This window comes from Marmota marmota, unplaced genomic scaffold (genome assembly GCF_001458135.2).
Source record: "Marmota marmota marmota unplaced genomic scaffold, marMar, whole genome shotgun sequence".
Classification (NCBI taxonomy): Eukaryota; Metazoa; Chordata; class Mammalia; order Rodentia; family Sciuridae; genus Marmota; species Marmota marmota.
The window spans coordinates 57,540,414-57,558,168 of NW_026000037.1; the positions used below are offsets into that span (position 1 = coordinate 57,540,414).

At 37.8% G+C, this 17,755-nt stretch overlaps 1 protein-coding gene across 1 annotated transcript in view; it reads left to right on the plus strand.

Annotated features, from left to right (window-relative positions):
- Positions 1-17,480: 17,480 nt before the first annotated feature.
- The window catches only part of Gorasp2 (golgi reassembly stacking protein 2), a 31,216-nt gene continuing 30,941 nt past the window's right edge, over positions 17,481-17,755 (plus strand). The window contains exon 1 of the mRNA XM_015479306.2: positions 17,481-17,744. Coding sequence (XP_015334792.1) covers positions 17,682-17,744 — 63 coding nt within the window. The 5' untranslated portion in view covers positions 17,481-17,681. The remainder of the gene's footprint in view (positions 17,745-17,755) is intronic.

Consider the following 17,755-nt stretch of genomic DNA (forward strand, 5'->3'; position numbering starts at 1 on the left):
TGTATATCTAAAAAGAAAAGAGAGAGAGAGAGAGAAAGGTATCCTTTGCTAAATCCAAGGTCACAAAGATTTTCCTCTATGTTTTCTTTTGGCAGTTTTATTGTTTTTAGTTCTTCTATTTAGGCTGTTATTATTCCATTTTTAGTTAATTTTCACATGTAGAGAGAGGTAGAAATCCAAATACATTGCTTTTCATGTGGTTATCAGCACCATTTGAAGAGATTATTCTTTCTGTCATTGAATGAGCTCAGCACCCTGGTAAAAGTCAATTGGTGCCAGGCACAGTGGCACAGGCCTGTAATCCCAGAGGCTCCAGAGGCTGAGGCAGGAGGATCGCCAGTTCAAAGCCAGCCTCAGCAACAGCGAGGCGCTAAGCAATTCAGTGAGACCCTGTCTCTAAATAAAATACAAAATAGGGTTGGGGATGTGGTTCAGTAGTCCAGTGTCTCTGAGTTCAAATCCCAGTAACCCCCCCCACACACACACACACAAAAAGTCAATTGGTGGGGCTGGGTATGTAACTTAATAGCACTTGCCTATCACACATGAGGCACTGGGTTCTATCCTCAGCACCACATAAAAATAAATAAATAAAATAAAGTTATTGTGATCATCTACAACTAAAACAATAAATTTTAAAGTCAATTGGCCATGGATGTATGGGTTTATTTCTGTACTCTCCATTCTGTTCCTTTGGTTTATTTGTCTAGCCATATATCACATTATTTTGATTACTGTAAGTAAGCTTTGAAATCAAATATAAATTCTCCAACTTTGTTCCTCTCCACTCCAAACCACCCTAAAGATTATCTGGTTATTTGGAGCCACTTGCAATTACATGTGAATTAAGGATCAATTTTTCCAACCTGAAAAAAAATTTAAAAAGACTTCGAATTTTGATAGGAATTATACTGAATTTCTAGATCATCTTGAATGTACTGTCATATTAACAATATTAAATCTTCCAATCTATAAACATTCAATTAGGTCTTCTTAAATTTCTTTAAGCAATATTTTGTAATTTTCAATGTGAGTACTGCCTATTTTAATTGTCTTTTAGAAAATTTCTAGAAGTACTTGACTTTTTCATATTTCCATGGACTATCTGATTTCATCTTCTATAATTACTTGTTTATATTGTTTGTTTTATTGCCTCTTGGTACAATAATCTTTTCCTTATTAATTTGCCCAATTTTTACATTTTAAGTCATTAATTGTTTTGTCATCTCTGGGTCTCATATATGTATTGAGAATATTCTGTTGCTGGCCTTTTCTTTTTTCTAACAATTATCTTTTGAACAGCAAAAGTTTTAAATTTTGATAAGTACAATTTTTTTGTGCTCTTTGAGTTTTATTTGTAAATCTTTGCCAAATTCAAGTTGCAAAGACTTTCCATTTTCTTCTTGTAGCATTGTAGCTTTTGTTCTTAAATTTGAATAAGAAAATGGTTTAGAACCTATTTCAAGTTAACTTTTATATGATGTGAGAAGAGTTGGGGTTTATATTTTGCATTTTATTATCCAATTTCCAGCAGGATTTGTAAAAAAAATTCCATAAAATTGCTTTGTCACCATCCTGGCACAACTGGGAGGAAAGCAGTAAGGTTACCCTCCCCAAAGAGATTGATGACGAGTGTTGTGGTTTGAATCTGGAATGTCCCCCAAAGCCTCATGTGTTTAGAGGTGGGACTTTTGAGAAATTATTGGATCATGAGAGCTCTAACCTCATAGGTGTATTAATCCATTGATGGCTGAAAGGACAACCTGTAAATGGAGGAAGTAGGTCACTGGAGGAATGCCCTCAAAAGGTTTATCTTCTCTCTGGCCCCTTTTCCTCACTCCCCTCTCTGCCTCTTGCCTGCCATGAGCTAAGCAGCTCTCTCCTCTGCTACGTCCTTCTGCAATGAAGTTCTGTCTCACCTCAGGCCCAAAGCAATGGCGCCAGCCATCCATGGATGGAATTCTTGAAACCATGAGACAAAACAAATCTTTTTCTCCTCTAAGTTGTTCTTGTCAGGTATTTTAGTCACTGTGATAAAAAGCTAACGTATCCAGCTCCACAAGATTCCTGCAGACATTATTGTAAATGCTACGTTCCACTGAGATGGCACCAGTCTGTCCTACAGTGTCCTGATCAGCCTCAAGGAGACAGGGCCTGAGATGACGGGGACATTTCATTCTTTCCCAACAACTAGATAATTCTTTCCCTTTACTAATCCATTGTTGTTATTGTTATTAATCCATTCTTTTCCCTTCTTTTTCCATCACTTTATTTCAACCTTGCCTTCATGGCTGTACCATGAATATTTCTACCATAAAAGGTCAAGAGATACCTTTGCCCTGCAATGATGTGTTCAAGTCAGGCACCATGAAGAGGTGAGGGGGCCTGAGGAGGGTCTTCCCTTTTCCAAGACATCCACTCATTAAGGATATCTCATGGTTAGAGTTCAAAGCACATTTTAGACAGATTCACAACAAACATATGACAAAACTGCTATAAACATTTATGTATAGTTTTTTTTTTTTTTTTAGGGTTTTTGTTTTGTTTAGGTTTGGTTTTAGTTTTCATTACTGGGAATCAAGCCTCATTGTTTCCAAGATTGGCCTTTAACTTGTTATCCTCCTGCTCCTGCCTCAGTCTCCCAAGTCACTGGGATTACATTGGATTACTAGGATGTTTCTCTGTTCCTAGCTATTTATAGGTTTTTGTACTGGGTATTTTGTATAGACATTTATCTTCGATAAATATCTAAGAGTGAGATCATTGGATCACATAGTGCCAAACTCTTCTTCAAAGTGGCTGTACCATTTCATATTTCCACAAGTTTTGAGCATCTTAAGTGCTTCACATTCTTGCTAGTGCTTCTCAGCTATTTTTATTTTAACAGTTCCAATAATTATGTAGTGATCTCTCATTGTGGTTTTAATTCCTATGTCCCTAAAGCTCATAATGGTAAGCATCTTTTCATGGCCTCTTTCATTGTCATCTGTACATCATTTTTTGTGTGTATGAAATGACTATTCAAGCCTTTTGTTCATTTTCAAAATTGGGCTATTTGCCCATTTTTCAAAATATATATTTCTTAGATATATGTTTTCCAAATATTTTCTTAACCTTTCATTTTCTTAATAGCATTTTCTGAACAGTCAAAATTTCAAACTTGGACAAAGTGTTGTATATGAATTATTCTTTTATAGCTTATGCTTTTTGTGTTCTACATTTTTTAAATGTCCTATATTTAGGTATATTATCTGAGTTATTATTTTTTGAGATGGGGTTTCACTATGTTGCCAGGCTGGTCTAAAACTCATGGGCTTGAGCCTCCCTCAGTCTCCCAAGTAGCTGGGACTACAGGTGTGTCACCCAGTATCTAGCTTTCTTTTCTTTCTTTCTTTTTTTTTTTTTTTAGCTAATTATTGTGAGATATAGACTAAAATTACCTCCCTTCCCTATTTCTTTCACTGTCCTCTCCTCTCTTTTCTTTTGTATATGGATGTCCAATTGCCAAGCACCATTTGATGAAAAAACTATTCTTTCTCCATTGAATTGCCTGGGTAATTTGCCTTCATAAAAAATCAATTGACCATGTATTAGTCCATTTTTCATTATTATAATGAAATATAAGTCAAGAAAAAAGTTTATTTAGCTCACAGTTTTAGAGATTCAAGGACATGGTGCTGGCGGCTCCCTGTATTGAGGGCCTTCTTGGCCATAATCAAATCATGGCAGATGGCAATATATGGAGGAAGGACACATCCTGAAAACACAAGCCAGCCAGTGGCTGGGTGGGTCAGGCTCAGGCTCTTAACAGAATCTTTGCTTGAGTACTACCTTAATCCTTTCCAAGGTCATGAATGGGGACAAACCATATCCAAACCATAGCAGACCACACATTATATATCTGTTCTGTTTCATAACAAGTCTACACTGTATCCAGTATCAGTCTGACTTGATTTCTAAAGCTTTATAAGTGCTTCATGGGCCCCTCCCTAGTCCCTGGGGTAAGTGTCAATTTTGTCTAACTCAAGTCTGGTAATTCTATTCCCTTTGACAGAGGCTGGTTAGGCATGAACATATGATACAACCTTGGCTGATAAAACATAAAAGTTCCGAAAAGCTTCTAAGACAGTTTCCCTTGATCTTAAAAAAAGATACAAAGTCAAAAATGTATTCTCTTCTCATATGCTATCATTTGACAATGTTTTGAGCTACTTTAGCCATTTTATTCTCATGAATAAAAAGATAAAAGAAACTAACTCCCCTTATATCTCTGAGACTCTGAAATTTCTATCTCCAAACTTCTTTCTATGTGAAGTACACTTTCTTCAATTTATAAACCACTTTTAACTGGCTTATATTACTTGTGACTGAAAGCATTTCGTTACAGCCCATACTAAAGGCAACATAAAGAAGAACAGACTTCACTAAAAACACCACAAGAGACACAAAGAACAGGATTAAGAAAAGCAAGAAAAATGAAGAAAAGATGAACAGAGATAAAAAGTGTCAGATGGGGGGGGGGAGGCTTTATTGAGATATCACTCCCGGGCGGAACTCGATCAGACCCACAGGGGGGACAGGAGAAGGGTCTGAGGAGAAACCTCGTGGAAGCTCGACCGGACTGGACTAAAAGGGGCTTACAGCAGGAAGGGAAGGGCTTGGGACAGGAAAAGGTGTTTCTAGGGTCCCTTGCCCCCTTGAAGTTGGTCAGGGGAGTTGGCTGAACTCCAGGATTGGCCAGGGGGTCCTACTGATTGACAGGCGTTAGTCAGAAGATCTGGGTGATTGACAGGCATTTCCACCGGCATCTGATTGATGTTCTTTGTTCTAAGTCGCCACTAAGTCGCCACCAAGTCGCCGCCACGGACCTAACAAAAAGGATTAAGAGAATATTTTTTTAGTTGTAGATGGACACAATATCTTCATTTTTATTTGTTTATTTTTATGTTGATATCTTTATTTTTATTTATTTATTTTTATGTGGTGCTGGGGACCAAACCCAGGGCCTCACACACGCAAGGCAAGCACTCTACCACTAAGCTACAACCCCAGCACAGATTAAGAGAATATTATTGATAGAGAAAATAATCAAGGAATATCTCAACATGCACACATGTAGTGTCCCTAATGGCTAAGATACAAATATTGAAGATGAACATATCTTTGAATATATAGGGTAAATTTTTTTTATATACTACTAAGGGCACCAAATGAGCTTTAACGCAATGAAAAGTATTTCCTGTTCTAAGATAGAAAGACTAAAAATCATAAAAGTGTCAATTTTCTCTAATTAATCTATAAATTTGACAAACTCCTCCCCCACCAAAAAAAAAAAAAAAACCAAAACACCAAGAATTATTTTCTTATTTAGGAAAATGGATTTGTCCAATGTGGGGTTAAGCAGATTACAGCCTATGTGCCAAGTCCAGCATATCCTGTTTTCATAAATGAAGTTTTATTGGAACACAGCCACACACACTCATTTACTTATTGTTTACTCTTGCTTACACAGTACGATGGCAGAATTAAGTAATTGCTACAGAGATCTAGGACAGGAAGGCCTAAAAATATTTGCTCTTTGGCCTTTTACAAAAAATAATTAGCTAATTTTTAATCTGGTTCACATGTAAAAATGTGCAGATAAAAGTGGAAAGAAAATTCTGAAAAGAAAAAATAAAAAGTGGCAAGTTGAAATATATTATAGTATAGTATATTTATAAAATGTGATATTGGTTCATGAATTAACAAAATACAAAGACCATATATAGAATCAAATACATATGGGTATTTTGTAATTGGTAAAGATGGGATTTTAAATCTATTTCCTCTGGGAAAAGTTTGATAATTCATTAAATCATTTTAGAACAAACAGGTGACCATTTGGGCAAAAATTAGGTTAAATCTGTACACATCAAAATAAATCACACTAGGGGTTGGGGATGTAGTTCAGTGGTATGGTATTTGCCTAGCATGTTTGAAGTCCTGGGTTGGATCCCCAGCATCACAAAGGTAAGTTAATAAATAACACTGGGCTGGTGATGTAACTCAGCAGTAGAGTGTTTGCCTAATATGCACAGGGCCTGTGTTCAATCCCCAGTACCAAAAAAAGAAAGCATATTCAGTGATTCTAATGGGACACACAATGGTTGCCTCCAGTACAGGGAATTGCATCAGCCAGTCAATTATTTTTTAATAATTCACTTATTTTTTAAAAAGTCACTTATTTATTTTTTGTGTATGCTGGGGATTGAACCCAGGACCTTGTGCATGCAAGACAAGCACTCTACCAACTGAGCTATATCCCTGAACTCTAATAAGTCACTCTTTTAAATCTGTTGGATCTTGTTCCAAATGTATGTATTACCAAAAACTGACAAATAAAAGTTATGTTTTAAAGTAATAAGATCCAAAATAACACAAGATAAATAATAGTTTGAAAGCCCCAAACCCTCACAGTTTTATATCTCTAAAAATTAATCACATATTTAAAATTTTATAATTATTTAATATCATCAAATATCTAGTCAGTGTTTAAATTGTCATGATTATCTCATGTTTTTAAAATTAGCTTTTGCAGCCTGGCATGGTGGTGCACGCCTGTAATCCCCGCGACTCAGGAAGCTGAAACAGAGGATCTCAAAAGCCAGTTTCAGCAATTTAGCAAGGACCTAAGTAACTTAGTGAGACCCTGTCTCAAAATAAAATATAAAAAGGCTGGGGATGTGGCTCAGTGTGGTTAAATGCCCCTGGGTTCAATCTCTGATACAAAAAAATAAAACCAAAAAATGCAATTAGTTTTTGCATATCGAGTCACATCTTGTATTTTGTTGATATGCCTCTAAAGTTTTTCTTTTTTTGTTAAACTACAGGCTCCCACTTCCTTTTCTTTCCCTTACATCTTATTGCTAAATAAACTAGATTGTTTGTGCTGTAGTGTCCCTATTGTACCCCCCATGGTATTGTTAAACATGCTCTTCAGTACACTATGTTTACTAACAACTTGTAGTTAGATTTTTAGAGGCTTGATCAGATTTGTGGATTTTTTTTTTCACAATTTCTTAGAAACACCATTGTAGCAACATTACCATTAATATTTTCTGACTGAAACCTCTGCAATTTTGAGTCAAAGAGGTCTCTCCAGACAGCTCAGGAATTTTAAGAATGCTAATAGGTCCCTACTCTGCTGCAGACAGGCTGCCTCAGTATTTTCTTCCCCCTGGGCTGGATTCTTCCTCCTCCAGTTTAGCAGGAGAGGTGAGGTATAAATGTAGTCACAACCCTTTAGTTCCATTTCCATTCAAGGGAGAGGCAGGATGGGGTGTAGCCAAAGAACATGAACTTTGGGATCAATTGGCCATTTACGAGTTGTGGATTCTTGGGAAAGTCATTCAACCACTCTGGGTCTCAGTTCCTACATCTATAAAATGAAGTTAATACTACCTACCCAGAATTTATTGACGATTTATTGACGATTAGAAATAATGCATACAAACAGTATCAAGGGAGATAGTTATGATAGCCATTAACAAATAGAAGCTAATATTATTGCATTAATTATTAATGTAGTAGGAAGATCTGAACTTATGGTCAGAGGCTTTAGTGCCACCTCTAGTTCTGCCACATGCCAGTTGCTATGATTAAAGCACGTCACCACCTTTCTCTTCTTCACTTAAAAAAATAAGAATAAAAATCATTGCCATAGGTCAAATAAGATATTTGGCACTGCATCATAAATGCCAATACACTCTAATGGAGTCTAAGACTGTTATTCTATTTGTTAAGGTAAACTAACACTTATTGGCACAGATTTGTATATTGTCTAAATCAGAGATCACAAACTGAATTATCTATGAATACTTCTCTCTAAGCATATTCATTATTTTGGCACACAAAGTATTATTATTAAAAAGATGCTAATTAATAACTAACATTAAGTAAAATTGGTTGATTTCATAAGAAAATGCTGTTTCTAACCTCTTTTGGAAATCACTTTGGTGATACAGGACCCTAAATGTCTTCAGTCGGGCAGAAATGAGCCGCTAAGCCCATTTAGAAGGACTTGAGATGTCCTATTGCCATGGCCCACATTATTTCCACTTTTCTCATACTCAGCCCTGTTCATTCCCTCTGTGGATACATGAGCTTGTGATCCCTGGTTACATTAGTAATATATTACTACAAATAAAGCATCAACACTGTGAATGACATTTTATCCATATTAGAGCAGGTTCAAGGTTTTCCTGTAACAATATCACTCTTACCCAATTACATTTCAATATACTTTCTTAGGAAAGGACTTGAGTTACAGTTATCAGACTGAGAATTTTACATAATCTTAGCTATGTCCCAGGTTGTCCTCCAAGTGAAAATCATTTGTTAACAGTGTCATAGGGGAAAAAGAATTTATCTTAACGTGAAATAGAGCAATCTCCTTGGGATAATATCCAGGAGGAATGAGGAATAATATGTTATCAAGCCCTTTGTAAGTCCCTGAAAGCCTCTTGACACACTGTGACCTTTAGACAGAAATCATCTCTTAACATCACAATTCTAGGTGTGCTTTAGCCACACGCTTGAAGTTGTCCCATAATATAGAAAAGAGACCACATAGAAATGAATTGCCTGAGATGGCAAGATAAGCTCCTCTCTGTCACCCAGAAGCATATAGAGACTTTGCCAACTTCTTAGTGCACCACATGGGTTTCCATTTCTCTACTACTTCAAATAAAAAGAACTCATCAAGCAAGTGAGGTGGGTATCAGAAGTCAATGGAGTTCTTGCTGCACTAATTACTGGGCTCTACCAGGATCTTTCATCTTCAAAGGACTCACAGGTAATAATCAACACAATCAGTCTTTGCCTAAAATCAGGCACCTGCAAAGGTTTCTAGAAGAACTCAGCTGCCAGGAGATAGTTGAAAGAGACAGTCCAGGGAGGACTGCCAAGCAGATTCTTTTATTTGCGAAAAAAAACAGGCTACTTTGAGTAACCAAAGTTTCAGGTAAAAATAGATTACTAACAAAAATGATAGACATGTCAAAGAAATGCAAGAGTATCTGTACAATTTGGACCTTGTCAAGTGTGTTTGCTGGGATGATCTCACCCAGCTTTAGAGACTCACTTTGACAAAATTGTTAAGACAATTCATGGAAAAGGATAGTCTTTTAAACACACAAGAGTGAGACAATTGGATATCCATATGTAAAAGAAATGAGCTTCAATACATTTCTTACTCCTTGTACAAAAATTAATTCAAAATGGATCATAGACCTAATTGTAAAATGTAAAATTACAGAAATTCTAGAAGAAAACTTAGTAGAAAATATGCATGACTTGGGTTTGGTGATAATTTTAAAATGCAATACCAAAAGTGTGACCCTATTAAAAAATGGATAAATTGGACTTCATCAAAATTCAAAACTTGGGCTCTGTGATTGATATTGTTAAGATAACAACACCAAGCTGAAAACTGGGGGAAATTTTTGTAAATCACATATCTGTTAAGGGCTCATACCCAAAACATAGGTAAAAACTCAACAATACAAAAACAAACAACCTAATTTAAAAACGGGCAAAAGATCTGGAAAAACACATCCACAAGAAAGATATATGGATACCATCTAAGCATAATGAAAAGCTGTTCAAGAGCATTTTTTACTAGGGAAATGAAAATTGAAACCATAATTAGATGTCACTGCACATCTAAGAGAGAGGTTAAAATAAAAAACTAGGGCTGGGATTGTGGCTCATGGGCTGAGATTGTGGCTCAGAGGCTGGGATTGTGGCTCAAGGCTGGGATTGTGGCTCAGTGGGCTGGGATTGTGGCTCAGTGGTAGAGCGCTCCCCTAGCACAGGTGGGACTCGGGTTTGATCGTTACCACCACATAAAAATAAGGGCATTGTGTTGTGTCCATCTACACCTAAAAAATAAACATTAAAAATAACTGACAACATCAAATAGGAATTGATTCAGTTATTGCTGGTGAAAATGCAAAACAGTTTTGGCAGTTGCTTATAAAGTTAAACATAAACTTAACCACACAACCCAACAAATCTACTCTAGGTATTTACTCAAGTGACTGAAAAGTTATGTCCACATAAAACTTGTACATGCTTATTTATAGCAGCTTTATTAACAATTGCCCAAAACTGGAAACAGCCATCAATATCTGTTCAACAGGTAAACAGAAAAACAAAGTATGACACATTCATACAATGGAATACTATTCAGTAATAAAAATGCTATATAGTCATACAGTACACATGAATCTTTTTTTTAAATAGAGAGAGAGAATTCTAATATTTATTTTTTAGTTATTGGCGGACACAACATCTTTGTTTGTATATGGTGCTGAGGATCAAACCTGGGCCGCACACGTGCCAGACAAGCGCGCTACCCCTTGAGCCACATCCCCAGCCCTAGCATACATGAATCTTAAGTACATTTTCCTAAGTCAAAGAAACCAGACCCAAAAGTCTATATATTGTGTAATTCTATTCATATGACATCTGGAAGATGCAAAACTATAAGGAAGGAAAAATGTTTAACGGTTGCCAGTGTTAAAGGAAGAAGGAGTGATTTATGAGGAGACATAGGTACAATTTGAGCAGCAAAAGACATCATTTTGCATTCCTACCAGTAATGAATAACACAGTATAACCAAAAGTATAAAATAAATATACATGGGGCTGGCTTTGCAGCTCAGTGGTGGAGCCTGGCACATGTGAGACAATGGGTTCAATCCTCAGCACCACATAAAAATAAATAAATAAAATAAAGTTATTGTGTATTTCTACAACTAAAAAAAATTAAACAAAAAATATTTATACATAAAATAAATGTAAATGAAGCCAAATTGATATGAACAAATGACTTAATAAGTAAATAAGTAGGAGAGAATGGGAAAAAATCCTTATTTAAGAAGTCCAAGTTATTTATGTAATAATTCCTCTCCAGAAAATGGAGCTTAAGACCTGTCCCCCTTGCCCACAGATATCCCCTACCCCTACCCTACAAGATGTCTGGACATAGTAATTTGCTTACTTAGGGAAAGAGGGATATAGTAACTTTACTATCAAGGAAAATAGCATCTTAAACAAGTTATTGAAGTGAACCCCAGTAAAACCGTATATTTAATAGCACATAATCCTGATATGATATGATGCAAATGCCTCCTCCCTGGGCATTCTTCCCTGAAATCCATAACCCCAGTCTAATCATGAGAAAAACAATAGTGTTATGGTTTGGATGTGAAGTATACCCCAAAAGCTTATGTGTGAGACAATGCAAGAAGGTTTAGAGGAGAAATGATTGGTTTATAGCTTTCACCTAATCAGTGAATTATTCCCTGAAGATTCGAATTAACTGGTAACTGGAGGAAGTGGTTCATTGGGGGTATATATTGGGGTATATATTTGTATCTGGCAATTGGAGACCTCTCTTTTTGATCATCATGTGAGCTGCTTCCCTCTGCCACACTCTTCCACCATGATGTTCAGCTTCACCTTGAGCATTGAGGAATGGAGCCTGCTGTATGTGGACTGAGACCTCTGAAACCATTGCCTACAAATAAACTTTTCCTCCTCTACAACTGTGCTGGTCGGGTCTCTCAGCACATGGAAAAAGCTGACTAAAACAAGTAGATACACCTAAAGTGAAGTATATTCTTTAAAATACCTGAACAGTGCTCTGTGAAACTTTCAAGGTCATGAAAAACAGAAAAAGATGGAGACACTGTCACAAACCAGAGAAGAAAAAGGAGACGTGATAAATAACCGTGATGCAGGATCTCAGATTGAATCCTGGAATGGAAAAAGAACATTAGTGGAAAGACTTGTGAAGTTTGAATAAATTTTAGAGTTTAGTTAATGATGTGCAAATGTTGGTTTCCTGGTTTTGACAAATGTACCATGGTTGATATAAGATGTTAATAACAGGAAAAACTGCGTGAAGAGCATATGGGAATTCTCTGTACTATCTGCAACTTTTCTGTAAATCGAAAATTGTTCCAAGATATGTTCCTTAAAAATAAATAAATAAAAAGAAAATTTGACGATAGAGATGATAGGTACATCAAAGAAATAAAAGAACAATTTGGGTTTTGTGGCCATTTGATTTCTGAGAGGATCCTTCCTAGCTCAAGAGTCTCCTAGATTATCTGATTATCCACAAAACAGCATGGATTTATTAGGCATTGCTCTAGTGTGAGAATTCTCAAGAGGTGTGTCATCAAAATCACCCAGAAACTAATGAAGACACTGGGACCCAGGCTCAGTGAAGTAGGCTAGCACTTGAACTTCTGTATTTTTATAAAGTTCCATGGATTCATACCCAAGCTAGAGAACCATTGCTCTAGTGCTTTCTATTATCATGACTACTAACACGATCATTTATTCATTCATTCAACAACTATTTATCAAGCAACTTTTCTAGGACAGTCCTTAGTCAGCAGGACTTATACAGTAGTAAACACGCAGACAAAGACCATCCCTGATAAGAGTTTATATTCTAATATGCAAATAAATGCACACTGAGTCTCTCCTGTACTTTACAGTTCCAAGACCTCACAGAGAAAATTGGACTGGTCTGGCTATCACTATCATCTACTTTAGGGAGTAGAACTTTTCCTAAAAGGCCTCTTCATGGGTTACTACTATTCAGTGTAGGTAATGGTACAGTCAGCAGTGGTTGAGATTCCATGGCACATAACATGACTCCTTCGCAAAACAAACTAGGTTAGAAAAGGGCCATGCCACAGGGGGCCCCCCTTGTCTAACCTATCCAGTGACTGGGTCCCCATCCAAATTCAGCAGGAGCCCAACTTTCCCAGGTTAGTCTAAAGGCAAAGGCAAAAAAGATAGGCTTAACTAGCCAATATGATTAAAATGACCCTTCCATCATCAACTACTTATTTATGAGAACTCAGAATTAATGAAACCTATAAAAACACACAAATGCTTGTTCCAGAAGAATAAATTCTTCTGGTTTGATTTTTTGTTTGTTTTTGGTTTTGTTTTTTGGCCTGTAGGTACTCGCTTTTTTCTGGATTTTGATTTTCCTGCTGACTATGATACTTCAAAATGCCAACTTGCCTATAGCAGATTCCTACTCCAATTGAGACTGACTTGGACAATAATCTCTCATGTGCCCGCTCCATCATGTTGTATTTATTTATGCTAGCTTTAGCAATATCCTTGGGATTTTCTTGTTTGCCCTCTGTTTGAGCATAATGAAGACAATTGGTACTAGGAACCGGTTATCACAATTTTTTTTCATTCCCAAATCAGGCAGGCCCCATAATACACTCTCTACCCATTGCCATTGAAGAAATAACACACATTTTGATGAGGCACAAATAGGTGCCACAGAAGTAACTTGTTAACTGAGTTGGAAAAGGAAAAAAACAAAAAGCTTGAAAGCCATTGATTATACATATTCAATTCAAATCAATAAATATTACTACCATATTACCAACCACAAACTTGGGATCTAAAGAAGAACATACATGATTCTTACACTGAATGAATAGTAGAAGACAGGCCTGTGATGATGACAGTGATGTTACCAGAAAGAAGGAACTAAGTGGTCCAGATACTCAGGATGAGAAGAAACTCACATTTAAGATGGGCCTTCGATGATAGTCAGACTTTTTCTAAGTAGAAACTGTAGGAAAGAGCATCTGAGACATGGGAATTATTATTTTTTTAATATTTTATTTACATTTTAGTTTTCGGCAGACACAACATCTTTGTTTGTATGTGGTGCTGAGGATCGAACCCGGGTGGCACCCATGCCAGGGGAGTGCGCTACCACTTGAACCACATCCCCAGCCCCCTGAGACATGGGAATTGTCATGAATAAAGTTAAGAGGATACGAAAGTAGAGGGCCTATTGGGAATAGCAAGTGAAATAGCTGCTTTAGTGAAAGCAGCTGAAACACACAGTACAGTTCTAAGAAAGGGTATACTTCATCATGGACTACCAAAGATCAACTGCTTGGGTTCTGCAAGACATCTGGGGGAAAATATGGTCCAAAAATTTTGGCCCCTGAACATAGCAATAGATTATGAAATCATCACAAAGAATATTATTAATTACCAAGCAGAACAAGAATATATCTTCAAATCTATTTATTATATTTATTCTCTTGCATTAAATCCATGAATTTGTTGAATTAGCTTCCAGGCACACTGGTAAGCATTAGGAACACAAAGCCAATTCCACTGTAGTCCCTGCCCTTGAAAAGCCTAATAACTGGAGATTTTCTTTCTCTCTTTCTTTCTTTCTCTTTCTTTCTTTCTCTTTCTTTCTTTCTTTCTTTCTTTCTTTCTTTCTTTCTCTCTCTTTCTCTCTCTCTCTCTCTCTCTCTCTCTCTCTCTCTTTCTTTCTTTCTTTTTTTGACTTTCTAAAACCTGATAGTGGCATATCAGCAGCAAAGATAAATGTTTTTTAAGATTTAAATAAACTTTTGTTATTAAAAGGCAGTCCATGACCATTATAGAATACAAAACCAGTAAGAATAAAATAAAACATGCATGTCACCACCCAGAGATCGCCACTGTAACCCTTGGTTCATATCCTCCCACGCTCTTCTTATGCACACATATATATTAATATGTATTTTAAGGAAATGTTATCTTGTCCTGTAACTAGCTTTGTATTTTCAGTCAATAATTTCTACTTCTCCATGTGAATAAATGCTTCTCAAATTCAGTACATATTCAAATTTCCCCAACTGAGTCAAAATGTTCTTTACAAGTTGGGCACAGTTATACTAGGTATATAGTTCCAGCTACTGGACAGGCTGAGGCCGGAAGATCACTTGAACCCAGAAATTCAAGATGTGCCTGGGCAACAGAGCAAGAACCCATCTTAAGACAAATGAAAAAAAAAAAAAGCAAACATGCTAATTTCTCCAAATTGACCGCATGTTGGTCTGCTTTTTGTCACTGTGACAAAATACCTGAGATAAATCAACTCAAAGGAGGAAAGGCTTATTTTGGCTCACAGTTTCAGAGGTTTCAGACCATGACCAGTCTGCTCAGTTGCTTTTCATCCTGTATGGTGGCAGAATATCAGGCTGGGAGCATCAAGACTGAGCAAAGCTTCTCACCTCATGGCAGATGGGAAGCAAAGAAAGAAAAAAAGGGGAGGGATTCAAATATGAACTTCAAGGCCATACCTCCAAGACCCAACTTCCTCCCACCAGGCTCCACCTCTTAAGGTTCCATCCCTCCCAATACCTACAGGCTGGTGACCAAGTCTTTAGCACATGTGCCTTTGGAAGGACATTACAAATTCAAGCTATAGCAAGACCCAAATGCAAGACCTTCAATGCATGTCTTAGTTTTCTCTTAATGTCATTTTTAGTACAGCATACCTCCATTCATATGATTCTGACTTAATGAAGAGAATTGGCCAGTTGTCCTGAAGAAAGGCCCACATCCTGTATTTACCTTCATCCTTAGGATGTCATTTACTTGCTGGTCTGTCCTCTGTATTTATTGTAAACTAGAGGTTCTAAGTAAAGTTGTGCTAGAAGTATGACCAACATTTGGAGCTAGAATACTTCATGGGTGATAACACATATTTCACATTGCAAAACATCAGAAAATAGATAACAGCTGGTTGACTCACCATTGGTGATGGTCAGATTGACCATTGGATAATGGCATAGAGAGTACATGGAAGGAGCGAAAGGAGCAACAGAGTAGGATCAACACAGTATGAATCAAACTTGGCTACTCAAAGGAGCTAAAATGGAGAATTCAGAGAAGGGAGAATTGAAAGTCCAAGGAAATCTAATCAAATTTCCCAGCCTGGTGTATCCCTGTGTTATAGGACTGGGGTCTTCCAGGAAACTGAGGCAGCACAAAGAATGTTCTCCTCTTCAAACCCTGATTCTTGAGATCAAGTCAGAAAGATTTTAGACATGTTGCTCAGAGTAACAGTCATGATTATTTAAATGGATAAGCAAAGGGACTCTCTCAAGGAAAAGTGGATCCTCCCAGAGAGAGGAGGACAACATGTCTCTCCTTCACTCCTGCAGTTTTTTTATTTATATATGACAGCAGAATGCATTACAATTCTTATTACACATATCTCTGGTTCTATACAAAGTATATTCACACCAATTTGTGTCTTCATACATGTACTTTGGAGAATAATGATCATCACATTCCATCATCATTTATAACCCCATGCCCCCTCCCTTCCCCTCCAACAACTCTGCCCTATCTAGTGTTCCTCTATTCCTCCCATGTTCCCTCTCCCTATCCCATTATGAATCAGCCTCCTTATATCACAGAAAACATTCGACATTTGGCTTTTTGGGATTGGCTAACTTCACTTAGCATTATCTTCTCTAACTCCATCCATTTACTTGCAAATGCCATGATTTTATTCTCTTTTATTGCTGAGTAATATTCCATTGTGTAAATATGCCACTTTTTTTTATCCATTCATCTATTGAGTGCACTCCAGTTTTATTGGAGATCCCAGAGAAGTTTCTGGAGAGTACCACCCAGGTCCACCTCTTAACTTTTGACTGACAGCAAGACGACCCCAAACTTTCAAGTCCCCACTGCCATGACACCTCTAGGTCACTTTGACCTCATTCTAATTGAATTTTTAACCATAAATTCTTACAAATTTAATGGTTAGGAGGAATTATACTTATCTCTCTGAGTTTCAGGATCTGGTTTATGAAAAGGGTCACAAAAGTCTTCCCCTTCTGGGTAAATTTTCCTCTTATGAACATTACTTTTGACCCTGCATTTCTCCTGTGATAACAGGTAGTTTGCTGGGGAATGTGACATGTCCTGTCCACTTAACCCACTAGGGCTGCAGGTAAATTGCTTCTTGGAAAAGGAAGTGTGTGTGTGTGCGTGTGTGTGTGTGTGTGTGTGCGTGTTGGGGGGGTCAGCATTAAAATGGTGTGCCCATTTTATAAGCTTATTCCCCTCAACTTGTTTTCCCACCATTTGCACCTCTGATCTTGTTCTCACAGGGCGGTTGAGCGGGGGAGATACACACACACACACACACACACAAACATATATAAACATAAAGATATAAACAAACAGTGGGTACTCCATGACTCCATAACTCCTTGGGACAGCTAATTTACAATAGGAATGTTTTCCTTTATAAACCTGTGTACAGCTGTGGGTAATACTTAATAGCTCTTTGGGAGCGGCCTTAGTATTAATCCTACGTATTACTCTCAGATGTACAATCTGAGACAGGTCTTGTGCACCCAGAGTATAAGAACCTCCTTGAATTTTGCATTTGCTCTTTCCTGCAGTAGCCCTTGCCAGTCACTGGCCACCAGGGGGAGCTGCAACCAGGCCAACGCGCCTAGATGAATTTTGTCCAACTCAGGGCCCTATAGCAAGTAGTCGGGCTCTAGGAACTGTTTTCTCGCGAGCACAAATAGGCTTCTCCCCGCCCTTCCTCGCCGCCGGTGGGCTCTCAGTGGCTCGCGGCAGGTGGCGCTGTCTGCGGCGTCTCAGAGGCCCCGGCTGCCTCGGCGACGATCTCCCGGCGGGCAGTGCGGCCCGGCTCTCGGGCGGCAGCGAGTGCCACGTCCTAAGTGCTACGCGGAGGAGCGGAGCGGGTGGTACGCTGGGGGCGGGGAGCAGCAAGAAGTCCGTCTAGTCCACACCGATCGCCCGCCGCCATGGGCTCTTCGCAGAGCGTCGAGATCCCAGGCGGAGGCACGGAAGGCTACCACGTCCTACGGGTAAGGGCCTG